Source organism: Canis aureus, chromosome X (assembly GCF_053574225.1).
Source record: "Canis aureus isolate CA01 chromosome X, VMU_Caureus_v.1.0, whole genome shotgun sequence".
Classification (NCBI taxonomy): domain Eukaryota; kingdom Metazoa; phylum Chordata; class Mammalia; order Carnivora; family Canidae; genus Canis; species Canis aureus.
In genome coordinates, this window is record NC_135649.1 from 31,363,732 (window position 1) to 31,380,186 (window position 16,455).

Genomic DNA, 16,455 nt, shown 5'->3' on the forward strand with positions numbered 1-16,455 from the left:
GAAATGTTAAAATATCTTTAACCTCCTTTATCTCTACCTTTATTTCCTATTTCTTTTTTTTTAAAGATTTATTTATTCATGAGACACACGGTGGGGGGCGGGGGCAGAGACACAGGCAGAGGGAGAAGCAGGCTCCCTGCAGGAGCCCGATGCAGGACCCAATTCCGGATCCTAGGATCACGACCCAAGCCGAAGGCAGCTGCCCAACCTCTGAGTCACCCAGGTGTCCCTTGTTTCCTACTTCTAAAGCAGTATCTACTCAGAGGAAAGAGGGTCACAGTCCTATAACGACTCAATTCCCTTAAAAACAGTGATTGTGACATCTTATCAAAAGTCATGAGGTCAGGGCACCTAGGTGGCTCAGTTGGTTAAGGGTCTGCCTTTGGCTCAGGTCATGATCTCCTAGGTTGGAGCCCCACATTGGGCTTCCTGCTCAGTAGGGAGTCTGCTTCTCTCTCTCTCTCTCTCTCTCTCTCTCTCTCCATTTGCCCCTCATCACTGCTCGTTTTCTCTCAAAATCTTTTTTAAAAAGTTTCATGAGATCAATTTATATAACAACCACCAAATATTTTATCTGCATACTATTTAATCATTACTTCAAATAAATCCAGTTAACTACATAAGCATAGAAATCACATCTCTAAGGAATTCTTTTGGTCCAAATATCTTCTACTATTCTTTCTTACATGACAGTCAAAATTCCAGTTCTTGAGTTATCTCTGTTGTCCCATACTTATCATATAAACAAAAAACATCCAATTTTAGATATTTTCAAATACACGTAAAAGTATAGAGAACAATGCAATTAAGATCCAGGTATCTATTACTCAGCTTCAGCAATTACATTCTGCCAATCTCAATCATCACTTTTTAATTTTGTTTCTTGATTTAGAGGAAATTTTAGTGGGTTCTCACTAGGAATACAGCCAAATTCATAGTCTCACTTGAAATAAAGCTGTCACCTCAGTAGCAGTTATCTAGTTAGAATCTAATCTAAAAGCATCCACATTCCCAGATTCCCCATCTCTAACCAACCTGTTCCTCGATTCCCACCCCTGAGTTGCAACCAGCATTTGTCCCAGCTAACTGATCTAATCCTTTCTCAACTACAGGAACACAAGACAGGGAGACTTTGAGAATACATTTGTTCATCATGCTGCACAAGAGGCAAAATTGCCTTCTGACCAGTGTATCTGAGGGCAATTCCATTTCACCTCCTTATCTTCTGGAGAGATGAACAAATAACAGCATTAGAACAAAATTTATTTTTCAGATCTTTTGCTCAAAGATCTGTTTAGGGGCGCCTGGGTAGCTCAGTTGGTTGAGCTTTCTGACTCTTGGTTTCAGCTCAGGTCATGATTTCATGGATCCTGAGATTGAATGCCCCTCCCCCTGCTTGGGCTCTATGCTCAGCAGGGTGTCTGCTTAAAGGTTCTCTCCCTTTGCCCCTCCCCCCACTCATGCACACATGTGTGCATGCACTCTCTCTCTCTCAAAGAAATAATTAAAAAAAAAAAAAGATCTGAGGGCACCTGGGTGGTTCAGTGGTTGAGCATCTGCCTTTGGCTGAGGTTGTGATCTCGGGATCCTGGGACTGAGTCCCACATCAGGCTCCCCACAGGCAGCCTGCTTCTCCCTCTGCCTCTCATGAATAAATAAGAGACAGAGAGAGAGAGAGAGAGAGAGAGAGAGAGAGAGAAAGAGGCAGAGACAGAGGCAGAGGCAGAGGCAGAGGGAGAAGCAGGCTCCATGCAGGGAGCTTAATGTGGGACTCAATCCCGGGACTGCAGGATCACGCCCTGGGCTGAAGGCAGATGCTCAACCGCTGAGTCACTGGGCATCCCAAATAAAATCTTTTTAAAAAATCTTTTTAAAAATTTTAAAAAACATCTGTTTAAAAGCATGCCATGTCTATGCATGAGAAAGTGGGTATTAGGCAAAGAAGACAAGAAGAGCAAAGCTTAGAGGGAATAAGATGGAGAATTAAGTTTTGGGTCATGCATGGGAAAGGAAGCAATAGTTCTGGGCTGCTTCTGACACTTGATCTCCTTTAATCTTCCCAACAACTTCAGGTATAATTGAATTCCCATTTTCCATATGAGGAAACTGAGGAAACTCAAACCTCAAAAGTCCTGTGGCTCAAGGCACCCAGTCTGTGAATGCTGAGGGAGGAATTCAATCTTATCTGACTCCAAAGCTGTGCTCCCAACTTAAGTGCTAGGGTTAGGAGCACTGAGCACTAACACAGGACATTTGTCCAGGTTCCCAAGACAATCCCTTTTGAGGCCTCAGCCTGCAAACAAATGCCACTTTGTAATGAGACTTTCTCTCTTTCTCACCAGATGGTCCCCTCAATTCATTGAAGCCTGTGGGCCTTAAATATAAAATAGGCAGATGCATCTTGATTATGATACGGCAGTTTGGTTTTAGTTGCAAGTATTATGCTTAAAATGTAAGAATGTGACTGACTTATAGCATTTTCTTTTTAAAGGATGAGTTGTTTGTGCTTGACCAGCCCAGCCCCTGGATGCCTGGCTTCTCCCCATAACAGACAGAACTACACCCAGGCAGGCCACCAAAAGCAAGAGTTCTGTAGCTATCTTCCTAGGACCAGCCTGCGCTATGCGATGTTCACCCAATCCGTACTGTGGTTGGCCCTTTGTGACCCAAAGAAGGCAGTTCATGCTCTTCCTCCCTTGGCCAGACTAGGCAAGTTGTGTTTCCTCAAGAAGTCCCCAGCTTGCTGCAATATTAACTACCCAGCTCCTTCTTCGCCATCTGCATTTACCTGACCCTGCCTGGGGGGGGGGGGGTCAATCAGTATCTTTTCTTCCCCACTGAGTTAGGGGGAAAAAAGAGGTAGCTTTGAAACCTGTTTCTCTCTTACTCACACTTCATATGCCTGTTTTGTCTGTATGTAAAGGCCCACTCACCTATAGCTAGGAAAAACCCTGCTCTTATATCTAACTTTGGAACTGAGAAATCAGTCTTTATTCAGACACACATGCTTCCTCCACAAAGCATGGCAGCTGGGGTGGAGCGGAGGCAGCAGTGAGGTGGCAGGATCCAAGAGGGACAGGGAGGAAGCAACGCTGAAAGAAGAGAGAGGAGCAGTCCCCTCAGGGAAGGGAGATGTTAACATAGGGTGAAGCTGGCAGCAGTAAAGAAGATGAATTCACGATTGAGGAAAAAGGGAGGAGGGACTAAGTACCAAGCACTATGCTAGATGCTTTAAATATGCCAAGGGAGGAGGGACTGGAAATGAGAAATTTATTAATGCTATGACACTAATTCAGACAAGAAGTAACGAAGTACTTAGTAGAATGGTAGCAATTCTACTAAGAATTGAAAAGAATAAGCAAGATTCACTGTGAAGGGAGTTTCAGCCTAACTTACCAATTGATTAGGTACAAAGGTCAGGGAGAAGGAAACCAAGAGAACTTTGGGTTTTCATAAGTGACTGGGAAGATTGGGAACATTAATAGGAAAATGATTGTCAGGAGATGGACATAGGCAAGGTTGACCAATTTGGTTTTGAACCTATCTAATCTTTAAAAAAAATTAAGATTTTATTTATTTATTTGTGAGAGAGAGAAGAGGGGCAAAGGGGAAGGGAATAATACAAATTTTCAAACATAGAGAAAAATTGAGGAAATAGGATATTGAAGTCCTATGTACATATCAATTACCTAGCTCAACAATTATCAGTTCATGGCCAATCTTGTTTCATCAATACCCTTACCTATTCCTCCTTTCCCCAACTGGATTATTTTGAAGTAAATCCCAGATACATAACACCATCCATAAACACTTCACTAAACATTTTTAAAAGATACTCAACATAGCCACATACAATTATCCTACCTAAAAAAAATTAATCATCAAATACTTCATGTCATCAGTAAGTATTCAAATTTCCTCAATGCTCTGTTTATTTATAGTTGATTGGTTGAAATTAGGATCCCCCAAAAAAGAAATTAGGATCTAGGTAAACAGACCCATTGACTGTAAGATTCTGTGTAAAACTGCCGTGTAGACATTCAAGCAGGCAACTGACATTTTGGACCCAAAACTCAATGAAGAGGTAGGGGCCAGGAATACAAATTAGAAATCATCTTCCCGGAGAGAATGATGAAGCTCTTTGAATAAATGAAGCTACTAAGTAGATATCATGGAAGGAGATTATAGCAATAAAAATGGCCCAAGGATAGAACTTTGGAGAACAAGTACCTTCGGGAAGAGAAGAAAGAGCCCTCTGGGATGGGGATGAGAGTAGTTTGAGAAAGAAGTAAGAAATTGAAAAAGAAAACAAGATAGTGATGTCACTGGAGCCAAGAAATGAAAGCATTTACACAGAGGAAGGACCACACAATTTTGCTCACTTAATGTTTTCCATCAAAAGAGTCTTGGGCTAAGACTCAGTCCCTGCTCTCTTGTGTGATTTCAGATATAAAAAACGGGTAAGACCAGTCCTTCCAATTAAAAGGCTGTATAAGGATCAAATGAGGATGGATGCATGTGAAGAAGGCCTTTGTTAACTGCAAAGTATTAGACAATTATGAGAGGCTATTCACTCAATAAATCTTGACTGTTTTTATTAATGTGCAAATATAACTTAACTGTTGAATGGAGGATTTAAAGTTTCTACTATCAAAAAAATGCTGAATTTTAAAGGCCATAATTCTTTAAGAGTCTCATTTTAGATAACCCTCATAAGCATCTACTGTGTGCTGGGTACTGTTCTAAACCCTCCACATACCTTAACTCATTTGATCCCCTCAAAATCTTATGAGACGGTATGCCTGGGTGGCTCAGCAGTTGAGCGTCTGCCTTCAGCCCAGAGTGTGATCCCGGAGTCCGGGGATTGAGTCCCACATCGGGCTCCCTGCATGGAGCCTGCTCCTCCCTCTGCCTGTGTCTCTGCCTCTCTCTCTCTGCGTCTTTCAGAAATAAATAAAATCTTTAAAACAAATCTTATGAGACAGGTACTATTATGAACCTTGTTTTACAGATGAGGAAGCTGAAGCTGATTGGAGTGAACTAACTTGCCCCAGGTCACACAGCTAGGAAACAGTTGAGCCAAAACTCAAGCCTAATCTTTCCTATGCCTGAACCTGACCTCTTAATCATAACACCAAAGTTCCTCTTAAAAATACGTCTTGAAAAAAAAAAAATACGTCTTGAGGAGTTTCTAGCCCTATGGATTTTGGACTTGCCCAGACAGATCCCACAACTGAGTAAGCCAATTCATTGAAATAAATCACTATATATCTATATCAATCTATACATGTATATGCATATACACACATATATATGAGCATATATGCAAATAATATAAACATAAAAATCACCATTTATGTATGTGTGTGTATATACATATATATAGAGAGAGACAGAGAGAGACAGAGAGAAATATAGTAAAACAAAAATTTAAGGTCTTGAGGGGGTGCCTGGCTGGCTCTGTTCGTTAAGCGTCCAATTCTTGATTTCAGCTCAGGTCATGATTTCAAGGTCCTGAGATTGAGCCCTGTGTCTGGCTCTATGCTCAGCAGGAGTCAGCTTGGGATTCTCTCCCTCTCCCTCTGCCCCTTCCCCCACTCACACCTCTCCATCCCTCTCTCTCTGTAAAATAAATAAATAAATGAAATATTTTTAAAAATTATGCCTTGAGGGGCACCTGGTTGACTCAGTCCATGGAACATGCAACTCTTGATCTCAGAGTCCTGAGTTCAAGCCACACATTGGGCTTAGAGCTTAAAAAAAATTAAAAACTGGAAAAATATGCCTTGGAAAGTTAGAAGATCACCATATTATAACCCTAATGAATTACAGATCTAGGTACTAGGCATCAATACAGCTATCATCATAGAGACAACCGTTATACAGCTCCTGAAGGAAGCACACACCACGATCTATGAGGTTAATTTTGCCCCCCACTACACCCCAAACTGAATCCTAATCAAACAAAGCTTTTATTTTTTTTTTAATTTTTTTTTATTTATGATAGTCACAGAGAGAGAGAGAGAGAGAGAGAGGCAGAGACACAGGCAGAGGGAGAAGCAGGCTCCATGCACCGGGAGCCTGACGTGGGATTCGATCCCGGGTCTCCAGGATCGCGCCCTGGGCCAAAGGCAGGCGCCAAACCGCTGCACCACCCAGGGATCCCTCAAACAAAGCTTTTAGATTAGGGTTATAGTTGCCAGATTAAATTCAGGAAGCCCAATTAAAATTGCATTTCAGATAAACAACAAATAATTTTCTTAGAGTAAGTATATCCTATGCAATATTTCATATGTCTCATGCATTATATTTGGGATATACTTTTACTAAAAAGTATTCATTGTTCATCTGAAATTCTGTTTTAACTGGGTACTTTGTATTTTTATTTGCTAAATCTGGCAATCCTACTTTAGATCTAACTATCCATTTACAAGAAACACAAAGGACTGAGAAACATACTAATTTTAATACTCACTAGATGTTTGATATTAAGAAATTATCAATTTTTTAGTTGTCTAGTTGTATTGTAGATTTATTTTTAAAGAAGCTCTGATATTTTATAGATACGCATTAAAATGTTTGTGGATGAAATTATGATGTCCTGAAGGTCCTTCACAATAATTTGGAAGGGAGGGAAGTGGAAGGGGTATAGATGTAGCAAGACTGGCTTTGAACTCATGATGTTGAAGCTTCCTTAAAAGTACATGTGATTTTGGGAGATCCTTGGGTGGCTCAGCGGTTTAGCGCCTGCCTTCAGACCAGGGCGTGATCCTGGAGTCCCGGGATCGAGTCCCACATCAGGCTCCCTGCATGAAGCCTACTTCTCCCTATGCCTGTGTCTCTGCCTCTCTCTCTGTGCGTGTCTCTTGTGAATAAATAAATAAAATCTTTTTCAAAAAAGTACATGTGATTTTATTATACTCTTCTATTTCTGTGTATGTTTAAAATTTCCCATAATAAAAAAGTTTTTAAAAGAAACAATATCTAGCACAGTAACTGACATACTGTAAATACTTAATATGTATCTGCTGGCAGGCAAATTTTTTTTTAAGAAAGCTCTCAGATGGCCATCAAATGGAAAAACATTTTGGAAATGAGATTACAAGCATGAATATTCCTGAAAACACAAATGAGATTCATTTAGGGACCAAACAATACTCAAATGGAAACAATAATGGATTTGCCATTATTGGCAAATAATGGGAAATTTGTTTATTTAAGATGGGGAATTTGTTTATTTAAGATGAACAGTTGTGAAAGTCTGAGCAGAAGAGGTACATACATTACAGGTACTTAATTTGGGTAAACATAGAAGACAATTTTTACCCTCCAAAAAGATGTTATGCAGAAAACAATCCACCTTACATTTTCTTCAATATTTACTATTCCAGTGAACTGTTGTGGAAAGCCGTATTAATTTCCCAAAGGCCTTTAGACAGATTTTGAAAATCTGAGTGCTCACATGCAAGTAAATTGCCAATTACTAGAAATTTATGACTTCTCATGCTGAATAATGCATGCACCTGACAGGAGGTCTTTATCAAAAACACAGTATTGTCAGTTTTAAATGCAGTCTTGCCTTAAGCGCTGGGTACCTGAGGACAACCAAACTCAGAAGCAACCTCCTGCACAAGGTGCAGGCTAGTGTGTTTAACGAAGTGTTTAGTGTAGGAAAGTGAAATAAGCTGTTTATTTTATGCTTAATATTTCACCATAAGGATATGCTATAATTAATTCAACCATTCTCTTATTGATGGATGCTTCCCACCTTTGCCATTATAGGTAACAATGCATTTACTCTTCTACATTTACCCTTACATTCCGGTGCTTTAATTTCTGGGCGAGAGATTTTAAGAAGTGGGTTGGCTGGGCCAAGAGAATAAATCTTAATTTTAATAGATACTAATTGCATGTATTTTTAAATTAGGGCTACAATGTAGAATGGTGTAGGGGATTTTTTTTGGAGATTTTTTATTTATTCATTTGAGAGAGACAGAGAGAATGAGTGAGCATGGTGGGAAAGGTCAGAGGGAGAGGGAGAAGCAGACCCCTGGTTAGCAGGTTGCCCGATGAGGGGCTCAATCCCAGGACTCCAGGGTCGTGACCTCAGCTGAAGGCAGATACTTAAACAACTGAGCCACACAGGTGCCCCTGGAATGGTGTTTTAAAAATGCAATCAGTTGGTTAAGGGTCAGACTCTTGGTTACCACTCAGGTTGTGATCTCAGGGTCCTGCTTAAAATTCTCTTCTCCCTCTGCCCCTCCTCGTGGTGTGCTTGCTTGCACTCTCTCTCAAATAAATAAATCTTTATTTAAAAAAAAATTAAAATTGTAATTACCTAAGTAGAAGTCAATCATCTTACTAACTTCACTTCAAATGCTGGGAATTCCTGGGTGGCTCAGTGGTTTAGCGCGGCCTTCAGCCCAGGGCCTGATCCTGGAGACCTGGGATGGAGTTCCACTTCAGGATCCTTGTGTGGAGCCTGCTTCTCCCTCTGCCTGTGTCCCTGCCTCTGTGTGTGTGTGTGTCTTTCATGAATGAATGAATGAATGAATGAATGAATAAATAAATAAATAAATAAATCTTTTTTAAAAACTCAAATGCTAAGTATATTTCAGTTCTGATTTAAGTAGAGAACTGAGTTCTTGGACAACCTCCCATTAACAGTGCCTTTGGTGTTAAAAATCCCATGACTTACTCTGTTTCAGAGCATCCTGTATCAGTACTTCCAGTTTGATATACCATCCTGTACTAGGAAGTGGCATTTTGAATTGTCACCTTGTCAATCTCTGAATTCTGAATTCCATTTCAATCTGTCCTTTCTTAGTTCTTTTTTGCAAGCAGAGAGTGGTTCTCTGCACTCCTTTAAAAATGTATTTTTTTAAGATTTATTTATTTATTTACTTTTAGAGAGAGATGGAGAGAGGGAGTGCAAGCAGGGGGAGGGGCAAAGGGAGAGGGAGAGAGTCTGCAGCAAACTCCCCAGTGAGCGGGGAGCCCAAGGAGGGACTCAATCTCACGACCCTGAGATCATGACCTGAGCTGAAACCAAGAGTCCAGCGTTCAACCAACTGAGCCACCCAGGCACCTCCAAAAAGATATTTTTATTAGTAACTTTTCCTCTTTTACTTTTTGTCCCTCTAATCTTGAAGATCCCTTTATTTGCTGTTCTTCAAAAGTAACCAATACTTGTTATAACCAGTAAAACAATGCAAGGATGTATAAAGACAAAGCTAATCATTTCCACCTCAACCTCCTAATGTAATCAATATTAATAGCCTGCTGAGTCTTCCACAACCCTCCCTGCTCATACAAACAGATCACATATATAAAATTCTGTTTACACCAAAGTATAATCTTACTGTCCACATTATTCTGCAACTTGTTTCACCCCACTTTATACATACATATATACATACACATATATACTTATATATGTGACAATGACAATATATAGTATTTAACAAAATATAGTGGAGATACTCTACAGTCTTAAGTTCCTTTCCAGTTCTAAAAATTTTTTTTTGTATTCTTTCAGAGAACATACTACCATTATAATTATTTGTAATGAATTGTTCAATGTCTTTCTTCCCTTCTAGACTGAGAACTCCATGAAGGCAGGGGCCAATTTTGTCCACCCCTGTATCACCAGAATTTAGGATAGTGCTGCCAGGACAGTAATTGCCTAAAGCCTATTTGTTCATTGTTTCAGTGCTTCCTGAAACCTTCAGTCTACCTGAACTGAGTCACTGTCAATACTCAAACATTTATCTTTCCGGATTCAGGCCTGAGAGAGTCACCACTCAATGGTATTTGGATGGAACCAGTTGGCAGTACATTTTAAATATTTGGCTAAATTTGTGTTTAGCCAAAACCCCTCACTACCACAAAAAATAAGTTTTAAACGATCACACGTTTAACAGGGAGTTCTGCACTTGTAATTAGGAAACCTGGATTCTAGTCCCACTTCCAACATTAATTACTGTGTGGCCTTTAGGAAAGTCCTTTCCTTTCCGGTCCTGGGCTCCTCATCTGTAGCTCTAACATTCATTAATTCCACAAATATGTTCTGTCTACTGCGCGCTGGCACTAGGCTAGGTGCTAGTGATACAGGGATGAATAATAACTGCCAACGTTTAATGAATGCTTACTCTGTGCTTGGTCTTTTACTAACGGAATCCTATGCACTCTCTCATTTAATCTCCCATGAGTTAGCACAACCGTGTTATTTTCTGTACTTTACAAAGGAGGGAACTGAGGCATAGCGAGGTGAAGTAACTTTCCCAGCATACCAAAGGACGCGGTGAAGACAGGGTTGGATTCCAGTCAGTGGGGCTTCAGATGCCATTCCAATAACCACAGAAAATCCTTGCCCTCATACCTCGAGGAATATTTCTGGGACTTGCATTTTGATCCCAGCCCAGGAATACTGGGTGGCGCACCCTTCCCGTCGACATGAGGGTGCAGCGACGCAGGAGGCACGTTAGAGAAAACAGAGAAACGTGTCACTAGCGCTGCAAGGAGCAAGGCTCTACCTCGATCTCGCGGTTTCCACGCAAAGAAGGTGAAGAGGTGGGAGGTGTCAGCGGGTCGTACGCACGCACGCTTCTGCGGCGTCCCATTGGGTACAGGCTGGCGTGCGGGTCACGCAGGCAAGCCGGGCTTCTCTGAACTCCGCAGGAGGCGGGGAATAAGGAAGCGCGCCGTGCGTGCGGGCCCTTCCGACGTCAGCACGAGCCGGTGGCTCCGCCCCGCTGCTCGCGCCGTCGCAGCGTTCACTTCCCGGCCCTCCTCGCCTCTAGTGAAACCAACGAGAGGACACCGCCTGCATCTAGAGCAGCCCGACCGAGAGCGCAGCCGGGTGGCGCGGGAACGTGAGAGGAAAGCCGTGCGCGGCTGCGCTTTCCCGCCCCTGAGCGGTTCTAGACGCGGGTGAGTGCCGGGGTGTGGGCCCGCACCCTGAGCGGACCTCTCCTGGGGGGAAGGCTTGGGCTCTGGCTCAGTCCCAGCATGCTCCACGCGGGGTACCCGGGCAGGTGCAGTAGGAGCAGTAGTTAGCGGTGGGGGGGGGGGGGGAGGGAGAGTCGCCTGCGTGGAGGCGTTGCCTTGGCCCCTCAGTGGGGTTTTGAGGTGACCACGGCCTCCCTCGCATTTTTGTTCTCCATTTCGTCCTCCTCCCTTTACCATACTCCACCCAGCCACCTTCACCTTCTTTTTTTTTTTTTTTTTTTTTTTTTTTTTCCACCTTCACCTTCTAAAAAGATGCCATCTCAGAAGCCACTCTGGTAGTTTTTGCCTCATTTGTGCCCGTATGCAGTTTAAGTTTCCCTCTCCTCTGCACCAAACATCCTATCATGTGCATCTCCAGTGTTATTTTTTTTTTTTTTTGCCCCCGCGATGGGAAAGAATCTACTCCTTAGAATAACTTATGTATATGATCCCATTGGGAAAAGTTCTGACATGCATATGCTATTCTCAAGCCAAGAGACTCGTGTGAATTAAAATATACGGGCCAGAAATAATGAAGATTGTTGTACTATGAAATGTCAAAATCCTATGGAAATTACTTTTAGAATGCATCTGATAATTGTGATATTGGGCAGAACTTGTCTTCTGTCATTTCCTTCTTAGAGCTATTTATTGACCAAGTTCTGTGAGTGACACAGGAAAAGCATCCTGCCTCTTTGCCTGCCCTATCCAGGAATTCCTCTGCCAAACTATTCCACATCTTGGCCTTCTAGTAAAAGTCAAAGTCCATTTCCTCTAGAAGAAAACCAGCGAGTGGTTTCCCTACAGCAGGATGCTGTGATGGATGCAAAATGTCAATTATAGTTAAACCCCACATTTTTTTTCATTTGTAGGAAAACAAGTTGACTCTGTAACTCATCTGTTAAATTTTCAACACTATGAGTAGAAGCACTCTTCAGATCATTATTCTGTAATAGAAAAACCATTACACTATTATCAGGAGATATGATTTCTGGCTCAGTTCTACCACTGACTGTGTGACTTTGGGTCAGTTACTTAACCTCTGTGGACCCTCTCTTTCCCTATCTGTAAAATGAGATAAATGATATTAGGTAGTTTTTAAGACTTCTTTCAACTTTAAGACACAAATGGAGAAGTCTAAGTAGCTCAGTAGAACATCCTTGTAGAGATAGGAGACTGGTAAAATCTCAACAGTTGTATTTAATGTTGACTTTTCTTTTAATTTTTTTTTAATTTCAAATTGAAATAGAAGTGTAGACTTTTTCCCTTTTTACTTCCCCAAAGAATAAGAAAATGCCTTTGGAAGAAATAAAAATGTTTATTAATGGTTCCCTGGATGTGCTTGTATTGAGTCCGTTCTCATCCAAATAATTTAACTGTTTTCATTATGGGCTTTTATTACATCAGTTAGTTGGGATACTGTATCACAAACCATTTAGTCTTAGGAACAAAAGAGTACATATTAACATGTATCAATCTCAACAAATTTGCTATAGATGTACTCAAACATCTAAGGACAGCAGCCATCAGTTAAAGCACTAGGTTGTGAACAGAAATGCCAGCACAGATACCATTGGTGATTTGCTAATGGTAGGTGATTTTATCTGTTCAATAAGATTTTGATGTAAAGTCCATTTAGATCTATACAAGTATTTAAATAATATAATGCAAACTTGTGAAATGAAATTCCTTTAAAGAGAATAATGCACTGACCACCTCTGTAACGTTGGTTTCTAGGGTTAATTTAGTACTTAGTTTATTAAATCCCCATAGATGAAGCACAAAAATGGCCTCCCAGAAAATTCTAGTGCATAGAGGTGTTGTTGTAAAATTCCAGTTTATAGAGAACAGTGATCAGATAACATTGGAAGCTAAAGATTCTTAGTCCTCTTGGTACTCTATGCAACTAACTTGATTTCAAACTTGGGAACTTTTTTTTAATGTTAAGAGCAAAATGTAAGTATATAAGGTATACCAAATCAGATCGTTAGACTAATCCTTTTCTATTAAGTATCCTAAGGATCTTTTTCTTCTTTATAGGAAAAATGCTTTCTGAAAGCAGTTCATTTTTGAAGGGTGTGATGCTCGGAAGCATTTTCTGTGCCTTGATCACTATGCTAGGACACGTAAGGATTGGTCATGGAAATAGAATGTACCACCATGAGCATCATCACCTACAAGCGCCAAATAAAGAAGATATCTTGAAAATTTCAGAGGATGAACGCATGGAGCTCAGTAAGAGCTTTCGGGTGTACTGTATCATCCTTGTAAAACCCAAAGATGTGAGTCTTTGGGCTGCAGTGAAGGAGACTTGGACCAAACACTGTGACAAAGCAGAATTCTTCAGTTCTGAAAATGTTAAAGTATTTGAGTCGATTGACATGGAAACAAATGACATGTGGCTAATGATGAGAAAAGCTTACAAATATGCTTTTGATAAATATAGAGACCAATACAACTGGTTCTTCCTTGCACGACCCACTACATTTGCTATTATTGAAAACTTAAAGTATTTTTTGTTAAAAAAGGATCCATCACAACCTTTCTATCTAGGCCACACTATAAAATCTGGAGACTTTGAATATGTGAGTGTAGATGGAGGCATTGTCTTAAGTATAGAATCAATGAAAAGACTTAACAGCCTCCTCAGTATACCTGAAAAGTGTCCTGAACAGGGAGGGATGATTTGGAAGATATCTGAAGATAAGCAGCTAGCAGTCTGCCTGAAATATGCTGGAGTGTTTGCAGAAAATGCAGAAGATTCTGAAGGAAAAGATGTATTTAATACCAAATCCGTTGGGCTTTTTATTAAAGAGGCAATGACTAATCACCCCAACCTGGTGGTAGAAGGATGCTGTTCAGATATGGCTGTTACTTTTAATGGACTGACTCCTAATCAGATGCATGTGATGATGTATGGGGTATACCGTCTTAGGGCATTTGGGCATATTTTCCACGATGCATTGGTTTTCTTACCTCCAAATGGTTCTGACAATGACTGAGAAGTGAAAGAAGAGCATATACGATCACCATATAGGACAGGTATTGTGACTATTTGTAGTAACAACTACATTTTAGTTTGGTGGCACTGGTTTAGTTGCACATTAATGTTTAATGGTACATTTTTAAATAGGGCAGGGTTTTTTTTCCTTAAAACGCGTGAAAATTTCAAACATGTTGCGAAGAAATGTTTTAAGAATGATAATTTTGCAAATAAAAGATATATTTATAAATATATTTATGTGATAAATTCTAAATTATGAATCTTGGCACATATTTTTGCTGATCGGTTAAGAAAATTAACATGTCTTTTTAGCTTTCTAAGATATGCAAATAAAATCTCTTGTTGTGAATTTGTGAGTAAAGTAAAACTTTCAGCTCTGTGTTTCCATTACTTATAATACTGGTATATGTTCTGAGCCTCTGCAAAGTGCCCATGGATTTGCTTTCTCAAAATACACAACCAAGTAACAAAAGAAATGTTCCCAACTAATGTTAAAGTGAAAGTTGAATTCTTTCCCGGGGAGAAAAAGTGAAAATTACCTATAAAGGTTAATAACTTTCCCGGGAGCTAAAATAATGGCATTCCTCAGCATATACAAGTTCAGCGTAACTCTACTTCTCTATGCAGTGGTCACTATGAAGAATCTATATCAGTTGAGATTTCTTTACTCCTGCTGGGCAAATGAGTTCTCTGGAACTCTCCTTTCAACTTGTTTTGATAGTCTGGCAGTTTCACTTACCTGAGTAGAGTCTGCCCTGGTTTTTGTATACCTGTTCAAATTTTGAGACTTTTCCCATGCTCATAGTTGTATCATATCCGGTGGTTTGGGGTATGGAGGCCTTAACCTCACCATTCACCTTGAATTACCATACCATTTGCCTAATTTCAGTGGCTACCCAGAAGCTTTATCCAGGGGTGAATATAATAGCTCATGTGCTTATAATCGTGTGAAATAATTGGAGCTGATTTGCTCTATAACTGGGGCTGCACATGCTATATTAAAGCAGATCCATAAGTGCCCCCATAGGGTGTGAGACCATGACATTTCAGAGATCAATATTTCCTGTAATTGGCCTCATGATGTTAATGGTCTCCCACAGATTTTGCAAACCAGAAAGGGGATTTCCTCAAGAGGGCCTCAGGCTTCAAATTATTGACCATCAATGCATAAAGCACTTTTTAGAAATTTACCTGATTTTCATTATTGGGGCTTTTGCTTAAAATGAAGCATTGTTAATTTTAAAAAATAATAAAACCTCTTTATCAAGCACCCTAACATGTGGTCTCATATGCAACTAATACAGATCAAGTCATGTTCAGTGTAAGTACAGTGATAAAAAGTATCTCCCTGAGTATGACACCCAATTTGTGTCACCTTGCCCCAACAACATATTTTAAAGAATTATGCAGTTATCACTTTCAATTATATTAGTGTATCAAGATATAATTTAATAAATATATCGGAGAATGCATTCCATTGTTTGATTTCCTGGGGGGTCCTAAGGTACAATGGCTTTTTAAACCAAATCGATGCTCTTCAGGGATGCCTGGCTGACTCAGTTGGTAGAGCATGTGACTCCTGATCTTGGAGTTGTTTGAGCCCTACACTGGGTGTAAAGACTACTTTTTTTAAGGGGCACCTGGGTGGCTCAGTCAGTTAAGCATCTGACTTCAGCTCCGGTCACGATCTCATAATCCTGGGATGGAGCCCAGTGTTGTGACCCCACTCAGTGGGGAGTCTGCTTGTTCCTCTCCCTCTACCCCTCCCCACCACTTGTGCTCTCTCTCAAAAAAATAAAATCTTAAATTGTTTAATAAACCAGATTGATTCTCAATTGTATTTTTATATACAAGTATTCCTTTATAAAATGCTACTTATCTTAATATGCTGTTTCTTTGAACTTATTTGTACCCAGTCTTATAGATAAAATATGATTCAGTGATACAGAAAATGGTACTACTGAGGTCATGATTACAGATTTGGTCACTGTGTATTCAATAGTCAAAAACTATAATCCTAACCTCATCTGTTATTGGGTAAAGAATTGCAAAGAGTAGAGGTCTAATGGAAATTGATCATGGTTGTGAATATATTTTAAATATGGCTAGGGGCTACCATAGTGGACAACACAGATCTAACCAGTTCCAGAAGTGTGAGACCCACTGGGTGAGATGTGAAAGAGAAAATTTAGGGGCGTCTGGGTGGCTCAATTAAGCAGCTGCCTTTGGCTCAGATCATGGTCCCAGGGTCTGAGGAACCCCACATCAGGCTCCCTGCTCAGTTGCGAGTCTGATTCTCCCTCTCCCTCCCCCAGCTTGTTCTCTCTCTAGCTCACTCTAATAAATAAAATCTTTAAGAAAAATTCAGAAATGTTTGCCAACCTTCCCACAAAGGAGTCCCCCAAAGTTTCATTAAAAAATAATCACTCAATAATTCTATTATCATCAAGGATAAAATATTT

General features: G+C 40.3%; 2 protein-coding genes across 9 annotated transcripts in view; one reads left to right on the forward strand and one right to left on the reverse strand.

Moving 5' to 3' along the window:
• LOC144308331 (uncharacterized) overlaps positions 1 to 10,740 on the reverse strand; it is a 33,895-nt gene extending 23,155 nt beyond the window's left edge. The window contains exon 1 of one of the 8 annotated variants that reach the window (XR_013374817.1): positions 10,293 to 10,740. Coding sequence is in view for 1 of the 8 variants with exons in the window: in XM_077888680.1 (XP_077744806.1) it covers positions 10,382 to 10,457 (76 nt within the window). In the remaining 7 variants the exon portion in view is untranslated. The remainder of the gene's footprint in view (positions 1 to 10,292) is intronic. The other 7 variants (XR_013374816.1, XR_013374818.1, XR_013374819.1 and 4 more) reach the window with 7 other exon arrangements.
• Positions 10,741 to 15,815, forward strand: C1GALT1C1 (C1GALT1 specific chaperone 1). Its single transcript, XM_077888679.1, has 2 exons — positions 10,741 to 10,932; positions 13,030 to 15,815. The coding sequence occupies exon 2, from the start codon at positions 13,035 to 13,037 to the stop codon at positions 13,989 to 13,991; it is 957 nt and encodes a 318-aa protein (XP_077744805.1). The 5' UTR covers positions 10,741 to 10,932; positions 13,030 to 13,034; the 3' UTR covers positions 13,992 to 15,815.
• The last annotated feature ends 640 nt before the right edge of the window (positions 15,816 to 16,455 follow it).